The 14,519-nt window shown below is 41.9% G+C and overlaps 1 protein-coding gene across 2 annotated transcripts in view; it reads right to left on the minus strand.

The window, feature by feature from the left end:
- Positions 1 to 390: 390 nt before the first annotated feature.
- The window catches only part of LOC118894388 (ubiquitin-conjugating enzyme E2 E2), a 363,674-nt gene continuing 349,545 nt past the window's right edge, over positions 391 to 14,519 (minus strand). The window contains exon 6 of one of the 2 annotated variants that reach the window (XM_036850619.1): positions 391 to 1,202. In XM_036850619.1, coding sequence (XP_036706514.1) covers positions 1,105 to 1,202 — 98 coding nt within the window. In that variant the 3' untranslated portion in view covers positions 391 to 1,104. Of the gene's footprint in view, positions 1,203 to 1,804; positions 1,924 to 14,519 lie in introns of those variants that run through there. The other variant, XM_036850618.1, reaches the window with a different exon arrangement.

The following is a 14,519-nucleotide window of genomic DNA, read 5'->3' on the forward strand; positions in this document are numbered from 1 at the left end:
AACAATCTTAAGAGGAAAAAGAAGAGAGAAGTAAGTCCAAACGTGGTCTGACACAACGATTAGCTCAGACCTCACTTTCACTAGGAGCCTATTTTTGGAGTCACATATTTGAATTATTGCATCAAGAAGGCTGTAACAGAAAAGATGTCCATGAGAAAGTGATGTGAAGCCAATATGCAAAAACGAGAGTGATCGGAAACGACCATAACATCATCAGGCTATTGACGGCTGGGGAAATTCCGCATGCGAAGCAACTCAACTGCGAGGAAATATTAGAGGCTTGACATGAAAAAAATACACCTGAATCTGTAATTGAATTAGACAAGCCTCGCTGCCTGGAGAACCCTGCTGGTCACCAGGATGCAAAGCAAATGCTGGGTCACCAGAAGCGCATTTATCAGCCACAGTGATTTATTGAGTGCTTTAATAATACAAGTGTACATCAACTGATCCACAGTCAAAAGTGGCAGGTCCCTAAGAAATTTACAAGCACTTTAAGTAAATCAAAATACATATTATTTTGTTCAATCCAGCAGTCTTCTGTGTGGGGACAGAAGGCCAGTGATAAACAAGAGTCTCAGTAATGCACAGTGATTCTGATTGAAGCTTTTGTACAAAAATCTGGTTCCCAGTAGCATGCACCCACCGATAAAGACTTCAGTACAAAAAAATTAACCCTAAGCATTACGTTGAAGTAGAAACGAGATAGAATTCTGAACTCGTGTTTTCCCGAAGATCACAGGAAGGGAAAAAGGATCCAAAGAAAACGAACAACAAAAAAAACAAAACCACACAGGAAAACGAAGCTTTGAAAGAAAGCTCGTATGATTACAGATCTGACATTGTTTGCACTGAAAACAAACGTTCCCATCCACGTGGAGGTGGGATTAAAAAAAAAAACAAAACCCAGATCTTTCAAGTTAACAGAAATTAAACAGGGAGTAAAACGAGAAGGGGTGGGGAGCAAAGGAAAGGGAGGGGGGGGGCGGGGGATGGTTGACATTGCATCACAAAACGGTTCCAAAGGTGATAAAAAACAAGACACGCAGAGCCGAGGTGCGGGGCCCCCCGGTGCACTTGGTGAGCGTGCCGCGGGCCGGGGCCCTATGTGGCGTACCGCTTGGTCCACTGCCTGGCCATCCGGTCGTGCTCCGCCCTGTTGGTCATGTACTGCGTGGCGATGCTGCCCACCAGCGGGTCAGCTGGAAAGGAAGCAGAAGCGGGAGTCAGTCAGCGCCAGCAGCTCGGCCTCTTCGAGGCTGCGGGAGAGCGGAGTGTCTGCAAAGCTGGCCCCGGTTCAGGGCGTGGGCAGAGAGGTGAGGTGCTGCGCTCTGCAACGAGGTCACCTTCGCCGTGACCTGCAAGTGACCCGCCCCGGAGACCCTGCCCCGGAGACCCCATCTCACCCCCACCGCTCGACGAGCACCTACCTACCTGTGCTTTGACTGCTGCCTCATGTCACGTCTCCGGACGAGCGTGACCCTCTCTGTCCCCCACCACACATATGCTTCTCCCCCTCCTCCTCCCCTGGTTTTCAGGTAGATGTTTATTTCACAGGGAAGATGCAGGTGGGCTGTGGGCGGGGCCTGCGGGGTCCTGGATACGATCCCCTGGGGGAAGGGGGCGGGGGAAACTTGGCCAACTCCCCGACCTGGGTTGTTGCCCAGGCGGGGGTCCAGCAGCAGGTTAGTGACCCACTGACACAGGGCGACAAGCTGCTTCTGCCTCTATATTTGGGAATGTCAAAGCCACAGAGCTCTCTACTACATAGACAGCGACAGATGTTAGTCACAGCTAACCCTCACTGACTTACCACGTCCTAAAACTTTAACACAGGGGAGGCTGGCACGGGATGAGACTGCAGCCTAAGGATGGGGGTCGTCAGGGCTGGAGCTGGGCCCTGACTGCAGGTCTCCTGGGACACTGCTCCACCCAGACGGGATCAACGGTTAATGGAAACAATTCAAAGCAACGAAAAAAAAACCATAATTTAGGTTTCTGGAGATCCCAGAATCCATCCGTTTCCCTCCATTCTCTAATCTCACTTCTTCCCTGAGTTTTATTTCCTGTATTTTTGGTGTTGAGAATTTGAGTGTATTAGAGCACGTGGATAAGAAAGAACCGAAAGGGAAAAGGAAAAATATTAGCAAAAGCTAACGTTAAATATGAAAAAAAGAAAATAGGTAAAGAATATGGAAGTGTGTTTGTGGTCTAATACCACCTCATAACTTGGGAAGATTCTGAGAGTCTGCTAAGACCCAGTAAGACATTCAAGGTCACACCTTCGCAGTAACCAAGGTATAACAGGAATACCACCTTTCAATGATCTGCTGATGCTGATGATAACAAAGCTTTTGAAAGTCCTCCCGACAAGACTTTGCTTTTATTTTTTAATTTTTGTTACAGTTCTAACATTATATTACACCATTTTTTTTTTGTTTTTGCTTTTTTGTTTTCTGGCCGTGCTAAGAGGCTTGTGGGATCTTAGTTCCCTGACCAGGGATCAAACCTGGGCCCCCTGCAGTGGAAGTGCCAAATCCTAACCACTGGACCGCCAGGGAAGTCCCCAAGACTTGCTTCAGTTTTAATAAACCTCACTTAAGTTTTCTTGGACTTGTGCTAAGTTTGTTATAATTATTCTAGGGAGAGGCCAGTTTCTGATATTCACTTACATCACAATGATAGTCAATGGGTGTGTTCGGAATGTCTGCCTCTCTGCCTACTCTTTGTGACTCTTGTCCTTCACTCTCCCAAATGGTGAAACTCTATCACTTCAACCAACAGAGCCAGGGTTCAAGATGATTGAAACCAGCAGTACCAGATGTAGACACAAAACACCTGGGATTGACAAGATATTAAAAAAAAAATGTTGTCTTTCAGTTCAGACTAAGTAATGACCTTATTAGAGTCTAAAAAGGGCCAAAGAGAGGTCTGAGTCACATTTCTCTACCTTTGAAACAAATCATCTTGTTTCAATTTCTGGAATGCAAAGCCTTAGGGCGGAACTTGGGCACCTTCAACAGAGCTTACGTCTACATCGCTCAAGACAGCTGTTTGGTTAAACACGCTCTACATTAGTGATGTACGCTAAAGAGCCATCTGTACTTCCTGACTTAACTGGTCGAGGTAAAGGGCAGGTTTAATGTCAGAAGAAGGACCAGTGACATTAATGTTCTAGTGCAAATCTACCCTCACTGAGAGTGGGCATACTGGGAACAAGAGTCTGCTGTTTTAGCTCAAAGGAGGGAGAGGGAGAAGGAGACAGTGGGGTGGGAAAAGTATCCATAGTATTTCAACAGGGGCAGAGGGGAAAACCTCAAAAACACGGTAGAGTGTTACTGATAAAACTCACATGCGTCGTGCAGACATTTTTTTGTATGCTTAAATAATTAGCAGTAAATTCCTTTGAGTTCCTTATTTTTTTTTTTTTAAATTTTTTTTTTTTTTTAGATTTATTTATTGATTGGGTCTTCGTTTCTGTGCTAAGGCTTTCTCTAGTTGCGGCGAGCGGGGGCCACTCTTCATCGCGGTGCGCGGGCCTCTCACGATCGCGGCCTCTCTTGTTGCGGAGCACAGGCTCCAGACGCGCAGGCTCAGTAGTTGTGGCTCACGGGCCTAGTTGCTCCGCGGCACGTGGGATCTTCCCGGACCAGGGCTCGAACCCGTGTCCCCTGCATTGGCAGGCAGATTCTCAACCACTGCGCCACCAGGGAAGCCCGAGTTTCTTTTATAATACCTTTTCAAGTTCGATTTTGAAAAGAGAAATATTGTTCCATCTGCAAAATTATACATGCCAAATATAAAAACAATAATTAACAATTTCAAAAAAATCACCTCACACAGTACACAGGACAGAAAGTTGTAAGTGAAAACCGTCTGCAAATTCACTGAGAGAAGTACTGTTAACATTTTGACTTACATCTTCCCAGACTTCTTTTCTAAACATACAATTTTAAAAAAAGATCATAGGCTGCTTTTGGAACCTTTAAAAAAACTCACTGTATGGTGAATAACTTTTTATATCAATAATTATATCCTACTTGATCATTCTTATTTGATTTGATTTTTAAATTGAAGTATAACTGACATTACTATATTAGTTTCAGGTGTACAACACAGTAATTTGATAATTTTATAGATTATACTCCATACAAAGTTTTTATAAAACATTGACTATATTTCCTGCGCATCATTTTAAATATTAATCTGAATTAATAACCAGTCTTCTGTTTAGAGACATTTGGGTTTTCCTTTTTTTTTCTTTTTCTGCTTTATAAACAATGCTGTGAAGAACATTATTGTGTGCGCATCTTTGTAAATTTATGCAAATCTTAAATTTAAAGTATTAATGAAGGAATAAAGGTATAAAATGAAGGAATTTAAAAATCATGTGTTATCAGTCAAATAGTTCTTAAATGCTAAAATGTTTTGTTGAATAGAAAAAAGTTAAGACTACAAGTAACTGAATTGAAACTATGCAATAAATGTATATCCAATGATCATCGCAGTGAATTTAGTGGAATGAGATACTGCTTTTGTAGTATATTTATAATTATGACTTGAAGTAAGATTGACTCTTGTTATTGGGTTTCACATTTCCTGGATACAGATACTCCAGGGATGAAATAACAGTCTCTAAACATAAATTACTCGGCCTTATTTCTCTAACACTTTCTTTCTACAATAAAAGGAAAATTTCCCCATCATTTTGGATTCTAGATTGTTACTACTTCCCCAAGGCTTTGGCAGCCTTTGAGATGATCATCTATCAGTCTTCCTCCTCTTTACTAAAGAAAAGCCACAAAGTTCACCCGCGAATAAGTAAACTGAAATTCAAGTCTCCTACATGGCCTGCTTTTGGTCAGTAATTATTTGAATTTCTGAGAAGAAGAGCATGTTCACACCTGGCTCCTCTCACAGCAGATGGTTATTATTACTGATTATTAGATGGTTATTATTCCTGGTTATTAGATGGTTATTGTTACTGATTCTCCTAATTAGCAGTGTGGTACGTATGAGAGGGTCCCTGGGGCAGAGGTACAGGACTCACGGTGTGGTCAATGGAAAATCTCGGGGCTGGGAGCTGAGAACACAATGTTCTCCATCAACAGACCTCTAAACCACATCGCCTCATCTGTGTATAAAAATCATGCCATCATTTTTGCTGGCACAAGACGAGCTGGGAAATAGTAGCCTCCGTGGAAGTGTAAGACGGAAAGATCACTTATGACGGGTGACACATCTTCTTCCTCCTTCTCTACTTTCCTGTCTGACCTCTGCTTCCCTACACAGTGCCAGGTGCCTGAACAACAAGCATGGTTATTTGCAAGTGAGTGAAAGGTGATCTCAGTGCTCTGCCCGCCCCCCCTTTTTTTGGAGATTCGTGTTACATGCACCTTTGATTCCAGAAGAGAAAGGCTCAGGCGACTCCTGCAACCCCGTCTGAAGGCTCACCTCTCTGTGACGGGGGCTATACTGGAATCACCGGAAACCAGAAGGGTTCACAGCCCGTCCAGGAAAGGAGGGAGACAGGGGTCAAGACTAAAGGGGGTAAGAAGCAGCTGAGTGGTTAGAGGGAGCGGAGAACGACAGGCAATGGCTGAGCTGCCCAGTGGTTCCATGTGCAAGGCCAAAGAACATTCTCTCTTGGTTGGTAGGTGGATGGGAGAAATCACATGGCAAAGAAATGTTGACTCCCTTTTCTTAAGACAACACATACATTCTCAAAGAAACACAAACAAAACCAGTCCAGTATGATGGAAAAGGGGGTGCGCTCCGGGTCCAGGCTGCCTGCCTTTGTACCTCGGTTCCACCGATAACCGCGTCATGTCAGGCAAAGGACTTAACTTCTCTGTGCCTCGGTTTCCTCAACTGCACAATGAAATTGCTATAGTTGTTGTTATAAGAATGAAATGAACTGCTCTATAGTTGTTATAAGAATGAAATGAACTGATTATTGTCAGGCACATACAAAACTTCTGCTATCATTTTCAAAATGAAGACAGGAAAATGAATATTCATGTGCACCTTAAAAAAATATAAATCTGATTGTCTTCTTGAAGACATTCTCTTCAGATGAAATCCAAAGTCTTTAGCATGTAATTATTAGAGAAATGCAAATCAAAACTACAATGAGGTACCACCTCACACCAGTCGGAATGGCCATCATCAAAAAGTCTACAAATAACGAATGCTGGAGAGGGTGTGGAGAAAAGGGAACCCTCTTGCACTGTTGGTGGGAATGTAAATTGATACAGCCACTATGGAGAACAGTATGGAGGTTCCTCAAAAAACTATAACTAGAGCTACCATATGATCCAGCAATCCCACTACTGGGCATATATCCGGAGAAAACCATGGTTCAAAAGAATACATGCACCCCACTGTTCACAGCAGTACTATTCACAGTAGCCAAGATGTGGAAGCAACCTAAATGTCCATGGACAGATGAATGGATAAAGAAGATGTGGTACATATATACAATGGAATACTACTCAGCCATAAAAAAGAATGAAATAATGCCATGTGTGGCCACATGGATGGACCTAGAGATTATCATACTAAATGAAGTAAGTCAGACAGAGAAAGACAAATATCATATGATGTCACTTCTATGTGGAATCTAAAATATGACACAAATGAACTTATCTATGAAACAGAAACAGACTCACAGACACAGAGAAAAGACTTGTGGTTGCCAAGGGGGAGGATGATAGAGGAGGGATGAATTGGGAGGCTGGGATTAGCAGAGGCAAACTATTACACATAAAATAGATAAACAACAAGGTCCTACTGTAGAGCACAGGGAACTATATTCAATATCCTATGATAAACCATAATAGAAAAGAATATGAAAAACAATATACATATATATGTATAACTGAATCACTTTGCTGTACACCTGAAATTAACACAACATTGCAATGCAACTATACTTCAGTAAAATAAATTAAACAAAAACAAAAACAAAACCAACAAAGTCCTTAGCATGGCTCCCAAGAGCATCATGATCTAGACCTAATCTTTCCAGCCTTCTCCACCCATGCTTTAAACCAGAATCAACAACTCGCAGCTTCTCCGATAAGCCCTCCGATAAGCTCTCTGCACCTTTGCTTCTGACGTCCTTTGCCTGGTGGGCTTCTACGAATTTCTCAACATTTAGCTCAGGCATAGCCTCCTCGGGGATGCTTCTAGGGGCTTTGTAGCAGGCTTATGTGCCCCATTTCTGTTTTGTCTGTTCGCACCTCTATCACTGCTGAGAATGCTGCCTTTTAGTTGTCTGCTGTGTATCTACATTTCCCATGGGACTGGAGCCCACGCGTTCAGTCGTTCGTCAACTATCACTGCGTCCCTACTACGTTCCAGGTCCTGCAGAACTAGTGCTAAATAAGCAAACTCCTGCCCTCATGGGACTCTGCCTGGGCCCCTCTGTCTCCGTTTCCCTCTCGTTAACCCCATGTTTACTGCGATGTATGAATGGATAGAAGAACATAAGACAAGTAAGTAAGGAACACACAAAATAACAGCCAGAAAGAGCAGTTACTCCATAAGGCAGGTGTCCCTCTGTAGCATTATATGCTGGCTCATCATAGAAGTTTCTTCTCTACACACGACTAGCAAGTCAGCAAAGGGGACCTGATGGAGAGTGTGACAGCTTTCTTGTCACTTTTCTCCTTTTTTTTTTTTTAACTTATTTTTAAATTTTTTTGTATATAAGCAGGAATCCTTCCTTCCTTCCTCCCTCCTTCCCTCCCTCCCTCCCTCCCTTTCTGGCTGCGTTGGGTCTTTCGTTGCTGCACGTGGGCTTTCTCTAGTTGCGGCGAGCGGGGGCTACTCTTTGTTGTGGTGCGCGGGCTTCTCATTGCAGTGGCTTCTCCTGTTGCAGAGCACGGGCTCTAGGCTCACAGGCTTCAGTAGTTGTGGCACGCAGGCTCAGTAGTTGCGGCTCACGGGCTCTAGAGCGCAGGCTCAGTAGTTGCGGCTCACGGGCTCTAGAGCGCAGGCTCAGTAGTTGTGGTGCACGGGCTTAGTTGTTCCATGGCATGTGGGGTCTTCCCGGACCAGGGTTCGAACCCATGTCCCCTGCATTAGCAGGTGGATTCTTAACCACTGCGCCACCAGGGAGGTCCTAACTTAATTATTTTCTTATTGAACTTTGTGGTTTGCACTTTGCCATTTCTTGGATTCTTCAAGGCTATAAACCACCGCTTCTCCAGCTGTCCCACTATCCCCATGATGAGCACTTACTCACCAAGTCACTGGAGGCTTTCTGTGGGTCTGCCTTGCAATAAGGAATAGCTCTTTTTTGTGTCTTTCATGGAACTTTTCTTCCATGGTTTGGTTTAGCCTAGTTTCATTTAAATCTTTTATAAAATTAAAAAGTAATTGATGCTCATTATAATAAATTCAAATAATAAAGAAGCATGTATGATGTAAAGAATATGATCTTCTTCCCTTCAATTTCCCACCATCTCAAGGTAACTGCTGTTAATGGTTGGATGCTCACTCCTCCAGACTTTTTCTTTATTTATATTTAAACCCAATGGGAATCACATGATTCTGCAACTTGGATTTTCCTCTGGGCCAATATACAGTAGTTGTGTTTCTAAGATACTAGAAATAGACCTAGCTTATTATTTTTAATAATTACAGGGCATTCCTTTGCACAGCTATTCAGCATTCATTTTTCCATCCCCTACTGATGCACATTTATTGATACATTAGATTTGATTTTTTGTTATCAGGACTAGTATTACCATCTTGTATACATCTTTGAGCATAGGTTTGTGTCGTTCTGGAGGGTAGATTCTTCTAGGTGACAGTGTTGGGCCAGAGAGTACAGTACACATTTAAAATTTTTGCCAAATACTGCCCAACGGCCCTTCAATAAAAGGATGTACAATTTATCCTATTTCTGGACATTCTCCCTAACACTGCATTACCAATCTTTAAAAATTGTATTTGTCAAGGTACCCAAAAAAGTAAAAAATCCCTGTCATTGTTGTATCTGGATCTAACTTGATGTCTACTGAGGTTTAACACGTTCTTGTGTTTGTTCACCATTTGTATTTCTTCTCCTGTGATGTGCTTGTTCATGCCTTTTTAAATTTATTATTTATTATTTATTTATTTATTTTTGGCTGTGTTGGGTCTTCATTTCTGTGCGAGGGTGTTCTCTAGTTGCGGCAAGTGGGGGCCACTCTTCATCACGGTGCACGGGCCTCTCACTATCGCGGCCTCTCTTGTTGCGGAGCACGGGCTCCAGACGCGCAGGCTCAGTAGTTGTGGCTCACGGGCCCAGCTGCTCCGCGGCATGTGGGATCTTCCCAGACCAGGGCTCGAACCCGTGTCCCCTGCATTGGCAGGCAGATTCTCAACCACTGCGCCACCAGGGAAGCCCCTGTTCATGCCTTTTGTCTATTTTTTCCTTACTATCATGAAGGAGTATTTTATATATTATAAATATTAAGCATGCACTGAAGTTCAGCTTTGGCCTCAGTATTCAGCCAAAATTGCTTTAGTCTTTGGAAGACTGAACAGACAAATGCCTCCTTTGACGTTATTTTGAGCTTTGTTGAACTTGTGGAGATCAAAGATCAGGTTACCATCATATTTAATAAATATAGATCATCTTTTGGACTTATTGCTAACATCTGAATACTGGTTTTTAAAATGTTGGTAAGCATGATGAATGTTAACTTGGGACTGAAAATCTCTTTCAGTCGAAGACAAACAATATGACATACAAGGAAAAGATTAGGAACTGTCTTCACATGTATTCATACAAACGCTCAAAGTGAGATGGAAGTGCAGCTATCATAAGGGAGAAGGCTTCTGGCACAAAACAGGCCTTACGATTGTCCACTGCAGATACTAAAACTGAGAGTAAAGCACTTGTAACAACCAGTGGCTGCCGGCAGAGAAAGCAGTGCATCCAATGATTGTGTGAGTCAGGAAATGAATGCAAACATTAGAGATAAAAATGTGAGGGCAAAAATCTTCTGTTGGCTTCTTAAATATCCAGAAGACATCGTCTTTAAGCATTTTGCACGCAGCTTTGGTTTGTGGGAGGGCTGCAAGGACACTGCACCGTGATCTTTTAAGTCTAGGGGTTGAGGAGGTAAGTCTTCACCTTTTTGTTACCATTAGAGAAAAAAGAAAGCTTATTGATCTGATAGTAAAATCTCCATGAAGAGTAACCCACACTGGGATAGACAGCCAAAGAAAAACATGCTTTTCATCAGGCGAAAACATCTGTCTAAGTCTTGCAAGTGTGCAGAGGAGTCTCCCAGTAGCTGGCAGTGCTAAGAAATTGTACTGCGCCATCATCATGACAAACTTTAAAAACATATCTAATTTATCATGAAATTTAAAAAAAAATTTTTTTTGGCCACTCAGCTTGTGGGATCTTAGTTCTCCAACCAGGGATTGAATCTGGGCCACGGCTGTGAAAGCACGGAGTCCTAACCACTGGGCCACCAGGGAGTTCCCTCTAATTTCTAATAATAATATTATAGTATTACTTAAATTCTTAAAATAAAATTTCATATTTATTCTTGTATCTCAGAAGATCACTTTATGGTGGGAACATTCAGCATTGCCTTAGGTTGTTCATTAATTTTAATGCTGGCTGTTCAGTATTCAGCCAAAAATAAATTCAGTGCACCTCTAAGGAAAATACTATTTATCTATTATATGTGAAGGAAATATTTTCTCCCAGTCTTTTGTCCTTTAACCTAGTTTATAGTGTCTCTTGCCATTACAAGTTTAAAGTTTTTCAGTACTTAAATAAGTCAATCTTTCCTTAATATTTTTTAGTGTGATGTCATGTGTATTTGACAAAGGCCTTCTGCACTCACTCCAGTATTTCAGAAATATTCTCCTATATTTACATACAGTAACCATCTGTGCAATGCTAGCTTTATCACACATATGATTCCCATACATATCTGGACCTGACTCTGCACTTGATATTCTTTCATTCGATTAATTTGTCTTTTGCTTTATTTACTCCTGTTTTTCTTGCTACTGTTTTACAGTATGTTTGATATCTGGTAGGATAAGTTCTCACGTGTCCCCATTTCTTTCCTTCACTAAAGTTTTACTTGGAGAACTGTAATCTTGAGGCTAAGACTTGGAGCAATTAAAGCTAGTTCACCCCAGGGTATAGGAATTTCACATCTCTTTGAAGAATGTTATCAAGATTTAGGAATGACTGAATTCCTCAGGGTCTACTAATTAAAAATCAAGTGAGTAGGACAAAGTTAAGGTTTTTTGTAGTTTGGAATGTGGGAAAACCAGACCATTAATTATAGGCCTAACCCAGACCAGAAAGGTTGTTAAGTACCCTGGAAAAAAAAAAATCATATATACATAGTGTGTGTGCATGCGTGTGGCCCTCGTGGCTCATAAAGCGATTTAGGGAGAACGTTACCATGTCTATGATTTAAACCAAGTGGTGGATGTTATCCAACTAGATTTAACTCTGAAAATGCTAAATAAAACTGCATACCAGTCTAGCAAGATATGCTATTACCCCAGAATTAATAACTAGTGATGCTAAAAGAGGAATCAAGTACCCCAGCTTCTAAAGAGACATTAATACCTTCCTCAGGACTTGCTAAGAGAAGAGGAGCTGGGGGGCTTCCCTGGTGGTGCAGTGGTTAAGAATCCCCTCCCAAAGCAGGGGACATGGGTTCGAGCCCTGGTCCGGGAAGATCCCACATGCCGCGGAGTAACTAAGCCTGTGCGCCACAACTACTGAACCTGCGCTCTAGAGCCCGCGAGCCACAACTACCGAGCCCACGTTCCACAACTATTGAAGCCTGCGCGCCTAGAGCCCCGTGCTCCGCAACAACAGAAGCCACTGTAATGAGAAGCCCGCGCACCGCAACAAAGAGTAACCCCGCTCGTCGCAACTAGAGAAAGCCCGCATGCAGCAACGAAGACCCAACACAGCCAAAAAAAAAAAAAAAAAACACAGCCATTCCCAAATATTAAATTACATAAAGTTACAATTAAGTAATTTATAAAGGTAATCAATACTTAAAACCATTTCTTAATTATTTTACTGCTATTATTATTTATCGTCATAGTTTTTTTTAAGGTCTTTTCTATCCGTATGGTGGAAAAACACCATGTGCTACTACTGTGCATCTTGTCCCGATTACACACTCAGGAAGGTCACATAAGTAGCTTGAAATCAGCAAATGCTACAAATGAGGACTTGATTTTACTGTTTTGTTGATTGTCTGTGGTTAAGAAAGTGATGGAGAAAATGGTAATAGTGCAGATTAAACTTAAGAGTGTTATCATGTCTAGATCCTTACACAGTGAAGAACATAAACACTGGAGGATATATTCTTCCAGCACATGAAACCATTATCTGATTCAGAAAGAAGTTGCTCATGACACTAACCAGTGAAGTTCTGACACTCTTTTCTTTGTTTTACTTTGGTCTTAGTTCTTAACTATGTATGAAAATATCACCCAACATTCCTGTTAGAACCACACTCATTTGTCAGTTACAGCTGCAAAAGTCACTGTAAGTCTTCTGAGAATGAATCAGCTACATGGAATTGGCAGTAAAGAGTACTGTATATTTTATTATCTGTAAACTGTGTACATTTTTACATCAGTAAAATGTATAATAAATGTATCTACCTACATATGTGCATACAACCACCCCTTCCAGCCCCTGCCCATTTCAAAGTTACCAATACCCATGGGGAAGGGCTTAGCCAAGGAAGTTGAGCCGGGGCTGGGTCTTCTACATCAGGGGACTGGGAAGTGAGACCTCGGATACCGCACGTGAAGCAGCATTTTGACACCTGTCACTCAGAAGGCATGGATGGCAAGATGCTGCTTGCCAAAGAAGCAGGAAATCAGGTACAGGGATGCCGCCCTCATCCTTTATCTGACCCTACAGCCTAGGAGTCAGGCCTTGGAAAGGGAGAGAAGAGGTGTCTGAGAACCAGACCTGCTTGCTCCACCCTGACAGAGTGGAAACAGGAAATTAGATTTAAATCAGTATGAGAGGAGAGTTTAAAAACCGACAAGACTGACTTTTCTATTAACTGAAAGTAACCCGAATGCTGCTAAATATTAAGGGATAGAAAAGCAAAATTCAACAAAATGTGGCCTAAAGCAGTGACTGGAGAAAATTAAGGCCAGTCCATATTAATGCCCCCTGAGTTGAGATGGCTCAACAAACAACACGAATACACTGGCTATAACCTAAACTATACTGTTGATAAGATATTTTTCCAAACGTCAAAACTTGTCCTATCAGCCTACACAGCAGTGCTACGTACCCTAAGTCAATGTGTGTTTTGAAATAGAAAGCGTCTGTTAGACTAGACTCATCCACAGAGCAGCACAGAGGGTGCAACCCTACTGAGAAGCTACTGGATTGCAATTCCAGGCTTAGTTAAACAATGATTCCTAATGAACTCTCAGAAAATATCCTTACAGTATTGGACTTGTTTAAGACACCAGAGATTCACATTGCTTTCCCCCCAAACATTGGGCTGGCCGAAAAGTTCGTTCGGTTTTAAGTAAAAATAAAAGGCACTTTTCATTTTCACCGAGAACTTTACTGAACAACGTATTTGCTAACCAAACAAACTTTTTGGGCAACCCAATGCCTCTGCAAAAACCTATGGCTGCAGCAAGTAGGAAAGAGTCAAAGATGCTGAGATATCAAAGCTAGATTTTTTTTAAAAAGCAGCTTTATTGAGATATAATTCACATACCATATAATCCACCCATTTAAGGTGCACACTTCAGTCATTTTTAGTACATCCACAGAGTTATACAGTCACCGCCACAATCCACTTTAGAATATTTTCATCGCCCCCAAAAGATACCTTGTATCCTATTCCTCTAAATCCTCCAACCCTAGGTATCCACTAATCTTTCTGTCTCTGTCTATATACCTATTCTGGACATTTCATATAAATGGAATCATTCAACATGTGGTCTTTTGTGACTGGCTTCTTTCACAAAGCATAATGTTTTCAAGGTTCATCCATGTTGTAGCATGTAACAGTACTTCTTTCTTTTTTATTGCCAAATAATATTCTATTGTGTGAATATACCACATTATATTTATCCATTCCTTAGGTGATGGACATGTGGGTTGTTTTCACTTTTTGGATATTGTGAATATCCAAATGCTGCTGTGAACATCTGTGTACAAGTTCTGCATAGACCTGTTTTCATTTCTCCTGGGTCTATACCCAGCAGTGGAATTGTTTGGTCATATGGGAACTCTACGCTTAACCGTTAGATGAACTGCCAAAATGCTGTCCAAAGAGAATTTCACATCCCTCCCCAGCAACGTGTGAGGGGTCCAATTCTCCATGTCCTCACCAACACGTGTTAGTATCTGAGGATGCCAGATTATAAAGACAGAATAGCTTACACCCATTGGCCTCTACCTACCAGGTGTGTGACAGGGTGAGAGAGTGGCATGGACATATATACACTACCAAATGTAAAATAGATAGCTAGTGGGA

This window comes from Balaenoptera musculus, chromosome 4 (genome assembly GCF_009873245.2).
Source record: "Balaenoptera musculus isolate JJ_BM4_2016_0621 chromosome 4, mBalMus1.pri.v3, whole genome shotgun sequence".
Lineage (NCBI taxonomy): Eukaryota > Metazoa > Chordata > Mammalia > Artiodactyla > Balaenopteridae > Balaenoptera > Balaenoptera musculus.